Source organism: Urocitellus parryii, chromosome X (assembly GCF_045843805.1).
Source record: "Urocitellus parryii isolate mUroPar1 chromosome X, mUroPar1.hap1, whole genome shotgun sequence".
In the NCBI taxonomy this organism is placed as follows: domain Eukaryota; kingdom Metazoa; phylum Chordata; class Mammalia; order Rodentia; family Sciuridae; genus Urocitellus; species Urocitellus parryii.
The window spans coordinates 130,808,833-130,818,352 of NC_135547.1; the positions used below are offsets into that span (position 1 = coordinate 130,808,833).

The window sequence follows — 9,520 nt, forward strand, 5'->3', positions numbered from 1 at the left end:
GGTACCAAAAAAAAAAAAAAAAGTAAAAGAAATTAAAATAAAAAATTCTCAAGTCTATGTAAGTCTAAATGGATCTGAAGGGCTGGGGATGTGGCTCAGGTGGTAGCGCTCTCGCCTAGCGTTCCTGCGGACTGGGTTCGATCCTCAGCACCACATACAAGCGAAGATGTTGTGTCTGCCGAGAACTAAGAAAAAATAAATGTTACAATTTTCTCTCTCTCTCTCTCTCTGTCCTCCTCTCTCTCTCTCACTCTCTCTTTTTTTTTTTAAGAGAGAGTGAGAGAGGAGAGAGAGAGAGAGAGAGAGAGAGAGAGAGAGAGAGAATTTTTAATATTTATTTTTTAGTTCTCGGTAGACACAACATCTTTGTTGGTATGTGGTGCTGAGGATCGAACCCGGGCCGCACGCATGCCAGGCGAGCGCACTACCGCTGAGCCACATCTCCAGCCCCTCTCACTCTCTCTTTAAAAAAAATAAAAATAAATAAATGGATCTGAAACAACTGAAGGTCTCACCACATTTTTATATACAAGGCTTTTCTCCAGAGTGAGTGCTTCCATGATGTTCAAAAAGAACATGGAAAAGTGAAAGTGTCATCACATTGTTGAAAGAACAGAAGGGTTATCCCTGATGTGAATCCCTTAATGTCTTTGAAGGAAACCATGAAAGCTTTTCCACAGGATTTTCCACAGTATGAGTCCTTTCATACAAGTGAACAAAACTGAAACACTTGAACACTTACTTGCACATGATTTATTCATTTTGGCATGAATCTTTCAAGAAGAGTCTTCCCAGAACTTATAAAAACTCGGAAAATTAGAAAACTTCCCACATTAATCACATTCTCAGGGCTTCTCTCTGTATTGTCATATATGAGAAGGAAAGCAGGGCTGGGATGGGAAGCTGACAGAATGTACTCAATCTTCCACATTCTGAGGGTTTTTTTTTTTCCAGTGTGAGTGAAATGACTTTGAAGGCAACAGAAAAAATGGAATGATTTTCCAAATTCTTCACATTTAATGCTTTATTCAGTTGAATCTAGTAGAGTTTGCCTTTAATCTCAGAGACTCAGGGTCTGAGGCAGAAGGATCACAAATGTGAAGCCAAACTCAGCACCTAAGCAAGGCCCTAAGGAACTCTGGAAATCCCTGTCTCAAAATAAAAAGGAAAAACGTTGTGGCTCAGTGATAAATCCCCAGTACTATTTATAGGTAGGTAGGTAGGTAAGTAGGTAGGTAGGTAGGTAGATAGATAGATAGATAGATAGATAGATACATTTGGACATGTGAGCACTTTCTTCTCTTTGAATTTGACAAGAAATATTGATTTACCACATTTCACATTCAAAGAATTTTTCTACAGAAAACTTACTACATGTTAAAGAGTGAAACATTATTAACAGAAGACTTTGCCAATTGTTTTCATGAGTACGATTTCTCTGCACTATGGGAACCTTCATGTAAGTGAAGCTGAGCAGATGTAACAAAAGCTTTTCCACATTGTTTACAACCATAGAGCTTCTCTCCAATATGTGTTCTCCCATGTCTTTGAAGGTCACTGGAACTAGCAAAGGCTTTGCCACATTGATCACACTCATAGGGCTTTTCTCCAGTATGAGTTTTTTCAAGTTTGGGAAGGTAACTGGAACTAGCAAAGAAATTGCCACACTGCTTACATTCATAGGTCTTCTCCCCACGTATGCGTTCTTCTATGTCTGTGAAGCCCACTGGATGTAGCAAAGGCTTTGCCACACTGCTCACATGCATAAGGCCTCTCTCCAGTATGAATTCTTTTATGTAAGTAAAGGCCAGAGGAACGACCGAAGGCTTTGCCACACCGTTTACATGCATAAGGCTTCACCCCGGTATGAATGGTTTTATGTGAGTGAAGGCCAGAGAAACGACTGAAGGCTTTTCCACACTGCTTACACTCATAGGGCTTCTCTCCAGTATGCGTTCTTCCATGAATCTGAAGGAAACGGGATCTAACAAAGGCTTTCCCACACTGCTTACATTCATAGGGCTTTTCTCCAGTATGAGTTTTTTCATGTGAGTGAAGCTCACCGGATCTAGTAAAGGCTTTGCTACACTGCTTACATTCATAGGGCTTCTCCCCAGTATGTGTTCTTTCATGTCTACGAAGGCTATAAGACCTAGCAAAGGCTTTGCTACACTGCTTACATGCATAAGGCTTCTCTCCAGTATGAATTTTTTTATGTGAGTGAAGGCCAGAGAAACTACTGAAGGCTTTTCCACATTGCTTACATTCATAGGGCTTCTCTCCAGTATGAATTCTTCCATGAATCTGAAGATAAGTGGATTTAGTAAAGGCTTTGCCACACTGCTTACATTCATAGGGCTTCTCTCCAGGATGAGTTTTTTCATGTCTCTGAAGTTCACTGGAACTTGCAAAAACTTTTCCATACTGCTTACATTTATAGGACTTCTCTCCAGTATGTGTTCTTCTATGTCTTTGAAGGTCACTACAATTAGCAAAGGCTTTGCCATAAAGCCTACACTCATAGGACTTGCCTCCAGTATGAATTTTTTCATGTTTGTAAAGGCCAGAAACATTAGCAAAGACTTTTCCACACTGCTTACATTCATAGGGCTTCTCTCCAGTATGTGTTCTTCCATGAATCTGAAGGTAACTGGATGTAGAAAAGGCTTTTCCACACCACTTACATTCGTAGGGCTTCTCTCCAGTATGTGTTCTCTGATGTCTTCTAAATAAACTGGGGTAAGCAAAGTCTTTCCCACATACCTTACATTTGAAACGTGCATTCCCCATGTGTGTGATCCTCTGCCTTTGAAGACTTGTGTGTGAAATAAAGGTTTCACGATCTTGTTGACATTCATAGAGTTTCTCTCCAGAATGAGTTCTTTCATGTCTTCTAAATAAAGAAGGGAAATGAAAGGCTTTCCCACATATGTCACATTGAAAAGGTTTACCTACACTGTGTGTTCTCATGTGTCTTTGAACACATGTGGAAGAAGTTGAGGCTTCACCACATTGTTGATATTCATAGGGTTGCAACCCAGTATGAGTATCTTCATGTCTTTGAATGTCACTAGAAAAACTGAAGATGTACCCACGTACTGTACTTTCATAAGGTCCCTCTCCAGTTTGTATTAACATTTGTGTGTGAACATTTTTTAGAGAAACCAGGGATTGCCTATAGTGTTTAAATTCACGTGGCTTCTCTTCACATTCCTCGTGGTTGTAGCATTTGTGTCCAGAGTGAGATGTGATGTGCCTATGAAGGAATGAAGGGCATATGAAGTCTTTGGCACACATATAATAACCACATGGATTTACTTTACTAAAATTTTTCTTTGTCCAGGTAAGAACTGGAATTTCATTGAAACTTTCCCCACACTATCTTCTTGGCCATTGAAGTTAACCACATGGCTTCTTTGAAGAATGACCAGTACATTAACAATGCTTGATTCATTCATGATTTTATACTTATTTATAGGACCTAGGCTTACATTACTATCAACATCAGGTAAGGCGAGGTTTCCTGATGTGTTCAAATTGCCTCAAAATCAAGAAATTGAAAGGAAACTATCCTTGGCAATGCAGCTTCCCTATGGTGATTATCCAAATAGTGATATTCACATGCAATTTCATATACTTTTGGCATGCCAAGTACTTGGAAAAAAAACTGAATATCTGTTACAGTTAAGTAAATATTTCTGGTAAAAAAAATCTTATAAGAATAAATATATTTCAAATTGTGCATACTTCTTGAGTGGGTCTATTTTAAAAATTATATGACCTTCTCAGATTCCCTCAAATAACCTCTTGCGGGTACAATTACCTTAGAATGCTCTCAGAATTTTTGATCTCATCTTCAAAATTATTTTCATCCAATTTGTTTTCTAAAATGAGAAACCAGAACAATCTGTATGAATTCTTAGAACACAGGACCGCTTTGCCAAATTGTAGGTGCCTTTTATGCTGCAATAATTCAACAATGGATTCCCTGTTCATGTTTTATATAAATGACAAAAATAAACATGAGTTCTCTATTTGATTAATTTAAAAAGCATCATTATTACCTATAGAAGCCAGGTATCTGAGGACTTCCAGCATCACATCTCTGTAAAGGTTCTTCTGGGAAGGATCCAGCAATGCCCACTCCTCCTGGGTGAAGTTCACAGCCACATCCTCATAGGTCACTGAGATCTAAAATATCATACAAATAACTGGAGGTCAGGAGAGATTGACAGCAGAAGAAATATGTACTCAACATGCTTGATGTCCATAGCATTCTATGAATTTTTTATTAATTCCATGGTTTGGTCCATCAAATCCTTCCTGCATTCAATTCCTCACAAACATTTCAACACTAGAATTGAGCCACTCAGAAGGCAAGCAACGAAGTGTTTTCCTCCCTTCCATTGGTGAGTTCACAGGAAGTAAGGCAGTATCATGAGTCACTTTGTTGGTTACACCTCTATTACATGTCCTAACAACCTTCTCTGCAGTGGAGAGCTAATATTAGCATCCCCAATAGTACTTACCCTTAGGAAAGAAAGCTGACTGAGTATGAAATTGTTGCAATCACAGAACTCAGCAATTGAGAGAGATTCTGCCAACCACAGTGGGTCACTGTGCCTGCACTCTTAATATAGACAACACTGCATTCACTGATCTCTTGATTCTTTCTGAAAGTCTATTGTTCTTTCTTTAAGGAAATGCCTAGAACATGACTTCTGAGCATGGATCACAAAGAAGATTCCCCTAGAGATAGCATATAGACAAATTGACACTCGGGTTGCCACAATTTGTGAACTGGGGATTGTGTTATCTTGTGGGATTACACGAAGAGAACAACTAGATATTTGCAGGTGCATTTCTCCATAACAAAATTAATAAAATAGAAAACATGTGAGGCAAGCAAAGCTGGAGACGAAACCAGAGGCTGAACTCGGGATCTGACAAGATGGCCGGGCTGCCCCGCAGGATCATCAAGGAAACCCAGAGTTTGCTGGCAGAACCAGTTCCTGACATTAAAGCAGAACCAGATGAGAGCAACGCCCGTTATTTTCATGTGGTCATTGCTGGCCCCCAGGATTCCCCCTTTGAGGGAGGGACTTTTAAACTTGAACTATTCCTTCCAGAAGAATACCCAATGGCAGCACCTAAAGTACTGTTTCATGACCAAAATTTATCATCCTAATGTAGACAAGTTGGGAATAATATGTTTAGATATATAGAAAGATAAGTGGTCCCCAGACTGCAGATCCACACAGTTCTGCTATTGATCCAGGCTTTGTTAAGTGCTCCTAATCCAGATGATCCATTAGCAAATGATGTAGTGGAGCAGTGGAAGACCAATGAAGCCCAAGCCATAGAAACAGCTACAGCATGAACTAGGCTATATGCCATGAATAATATTTAAATCGATCCGATCATCAAGTGTGCATCACTTCTCCTGTTCTGCCAAGATTTCTTCCTTTTTTGTTTGCATTTAATGGACACAGTCTTAATAGAAACATTACAGAATAAAAGCCCAGACATCTTCAGTTCTTTGGTGATTAAATGCACATTAGCAAATCTATGTCTTGTCCTGATTTACTGTTGTAAAGCATGAGCCGAGGCTAGAAATATCATTTGGATTGTTGCAAAACGTTTAAAAGCAGTGGCTCTCTGCTTTTATTCATTTCCCCCATCATGGTTTAAGTATAAAGCACTATGAATGAAGGTAGTTGTCAGGGTTAGCTGCCAGGGGTATGGGTGTGTTTATTTTTTTTTTAATTTTTTTGAGGGGAAAGGTAGTTTTATTTTAATTTTATGGACTCCTTTCACTCCCCTTTATGGTGAGCTAATTGCATTGGTTAAAAGCAGCTAACCAGTTCTTTAGAATATGCTCTCTAGCTAAGTCTAACTTTATTTAGACTCTGTAGATGGACAAGCTTGATTGTTTGAATCAAAATGGGAACACGAAACAAACATCACAGCCCTCACTAATAACATTGTCACTTTGCTGTCAGTTGTAGTTTTCCCCCCTTCAAAAAAAGAAAAAAAAAGAAAGAAAAAACTTGTGACCATTTTGTATGGCTTGTATGGAATTCTGTAAATTTTATGTTGTTGTTTTTTTAAAAAAATATTTATTTTTTAGTTATTGGCGGACACAACATCTTTGTTTTGTATGTGGTGCTGGGGATTGAACCCAGGACGCACGCATGACAGGTCAGTGCGCTACCGCTTGAGCCACATCCCCAACAAAATCTTATGTTTTAGTAAAATATTTTTTGTTATTCGACTTTGCCTTTGTACAGTTTATTTTACTGTGTTTATTTCATTTTCCCAATGTGACAATCGTATTTAAAAATTAAAAAACTCTGATGAAACATTCTGTTTTGGTCTTCACCATCTGACAAACTGAATGGCAAGAGATTTTGCCAGTTTCTTTTCACTGATGCAAACTTATACTAAGAATTACTGAATGGATTATTTACAAATTGGCCCTGAGCATGCATAAAGCATCAGTGTCTGACTTTTTTTTTTAACCGCCTAGAAATTAAAAATAAATGTTCGTTGTCTGATTTAGTTAGGCTATCATTGGTATTGCCACAATGTTTGACAAATTACTGTACAGGGATAGTCACAGCAAAGAAAGCATTAGTGACTGACATGTAGGACTTTCACATGTCGTGCCACATTTTTACCTCAGATGTGGAGTATGACCTTTCTCTTGGTTCCTGTCTTTAAACTTCCTATGTGGCCACTGGTGTGTGTTATTAGGAAACACCAATCTGGTATTCATTTGAGGTTTGCTGAGGCATTTGAGTCTTCCTTATAGTACTAAGAGTGTATCGCAAGCAACCAGCTTGCATAAGTGTCATCAGAAAGGTTTCTTCTTTTGAGAGCATCAAATCTTAGTTAATGTGCTTTCACCTCCCTAGTGTTTGCTTTAGAGCTCCTTTTATTCTTTAATTTGTTATTAGTAAATTTTTCTTCAGTGACAGTTTCTTCCCTCACAAACTGTTCTTTTCCACCTCTCTGCACATCCAATGCCTGATTCTTATTTTCAAGTCATAAATGTAGCCAGTCATAAATATGTAAATGTTAACCTTCACTTTGGAATCTTTTGTCTCTTGCAGTTTAAGGTAATGGATATTGTAGCCCCATCTGAATTTTCCTCACTCTTATTCTCATAATTTCTGGAGTTTCTTCAGAATGTGGTGTATTTTATTGTGCTCCTATGTAAGATGAAGAATTATCTATTAAAATTACATTTTCAACATTCAGAAAAAAGAGAAAACATGCACAATGATTAATAAACACAAAAATGTAATGATTTCTCAAGGTTACTGTCAAAGCACAATGAGGTAAGTTGAAAGATGGAACATGCCTTACATATAACTCAATGACCCAAAGATGTCACCTTGTCCAAACAACAACATTGCAAAGTTTTATAAGTCTCAAAACATTTTTCTTAATGAACAGCAGACACAAATTTCTATATCTCACAGCAACAGTGAATGTGCAAGGATTGTCAATAACCTACTGAAAAGCAGTCACTTCACTACCATAAGATCATGTTCCACAAAGCCATGTTCCACTCAAGGACACTTTGGTCAAGAGTGGGCCACATGTGCACTGGTGTCTGTTGTGAAAGAATTTTCTCCTGCCTGTAATGATGGTGGTTCAAACAAACCTAAGAAAGAAGCATTTACAGGGTGTGTAAAGAAACAGGGTTGCAACCCAGAATCCTCACCTATCTAACACAGTTTGGGTGTGAAACACGCCACTCCATGTATAATTATAACAATACTATGATGTCTGCTCCATGATGGAACAGCCAAAAATATCACCTACCAGAAGGTGCCCCTGCCACTGACACACAACCATTCTCAAGGACTTAAAACATATGATCTCCTGAGCAGCACAGTACCCGCAGAGGTGAGCAAGAGACCATGAGGAAGGCTTCAGTGGGCTGGCCTTCACAGCATGGAAAGATGAGTGAGAGCAGGTGTCTTGGATACAGATCACAATGATGGTCCAGGCAAACTGGAATCTGGGCGGCCAAAGGCACTATATCCTCAATTCTGTAGACAAAAATCCATTTACTATACATTCAAATGTAAAACACTAAAACATTTAATGAGCTTACAAGAAATATTATTTTATTTATTTATAGGGCACTTAATGATTGAGCCACATCCCCAACACATATGCCATTTTGACACAGTACTCAAAAACTTCCTCAGAGCCTTGTGAGAGGCTGAGGGTAGCATTTAAATTTATAATTCTTCTGCCTCATCCTCCAAGGCTGCTAGGAATACAATCATGCACCATTGCACTTGTGGAAATTTAGATTTGTAGAAGAACATGTTATACAATTCCCTAATGATTAGAAGAAAGAAAAAAAATCAACACTCAGAGCAAAATGACACAACAGGGAGCCTGGAATCATCTCAGTACAGCCATGAAATAGAACAGAAGTGGAAACCAAGCCAAACCATCAGAACAACAATGTCATCATGCCCCAAAGCCCTGAAAGTTTCCCAACAGCTCCATGAAGCAGTCATATGGAAGAGTGCAGTGCTGCAACCATGGTTTGACCTTCATGATCCCTTCAGCCTGACCCTCTATGACTCCAGACTACACACAGCACATCTTCTTCAGTTTGGGGCAATTCATACTAAAATCACCATGAAAATGTATATTTTTTAAATATTTTGTTTTTTAACTGTAATTGAACTCTATGCCTTCATTTATTCATTTATTTATTTTTCAATGTGGTACTGAGGATTGAACCCATGGCCTCACATGTCCTAGGTGAGTGTTCTACCACTGAGCCACAACCCCAGCTCAACCATGGAAATATATTAACACCTAAAACCAACTCTCAATCTTCTACATCAGAAGCAATCACTATAAAAAGTAGGCAGAAATTCCTTAAAATGATTTAAGTAAACAAACAGCATGCAAATAGCAAGAAAGCAAACTATTGTCTACCCACTCAACCATCACCTAAAATTTGACCAAGAAAGCTTCAGAGAGTTTCTTTTAAAAATCAGGTTTTAAAAACACCCAGGTCTAGGAAGCTGAGGCAGGAGGTTCTCAAGTTCAATGCCAGCCTTAGCATCTTAGTTAGGCCCTAAGGAGGTTGGTAAATCCTGAATGAAAGTTAACAAAAATAAAAGTTAAGGGGGAAGGTGCTGGGGATTTGGTTCAGTGGTTAAGCACCCTAGGATTTACTCCACAGTATGCCCCCCAAATAAAACCACCAAGATATACTGATGAAAGAAGGAAGTTCACACAGACTAGGAGGAAACATTAAAAAGAGGACCATGACCCACATGCTCAGCACTGGATGCTCTCCAGGTGGGAATCTGCAGAGCAAAGACATAGCAGAGTTTTAAATAGCACCAGTGTGTGTTAAAGCACAGGCCCCAGCACAACTACTCACAAAAACCAGACAAGTGAGGTTTTGCTGTTTCTACTGTTATTCTCTAGTTTCTGGTGTACAGAAAAATGAGGCCAAGGGACACTGAGATCT

The 9,520-nt window shown here is 38.8% G+C and overlaps 1 protein-coding gene and 1 pseudogene across 1 annotated transcript; one reads left to right on the top strand and one right to left on the bottom strand.

Moving 5' to 3' along the window:
- Positions 1–1,677: 1,677 nt before the first annotated feature.
- On the bottom strand, positions 1,678–2,790 carry LOC144250748 (uncharacterized). Its single transcript, XM_077793699.1, has 2 exons — positions 2,528–2,790; positions 1,678–2,461 (listed from the first exon to the last, which is right to left on the bottom strand). Exons 1-2 carry the CDS (start codon positions 2,788–2,790, stop codon positions 1,678–1,680), a joined length of 1,047 nt encoding a protein of 348 aa, XP_077649825.1.
- A 2,161-nt stretch (positions 2,791–4,951) lies between these two features.
- On the top strand, positions 4,952–5,529 carry LOC144250844 (ubiquitin-conjugating enzyme E2 N pseudogene; annotated as a pseudogene).
- Positions 5,530–9,520: the final 3,991 nt, after the last annotated feature.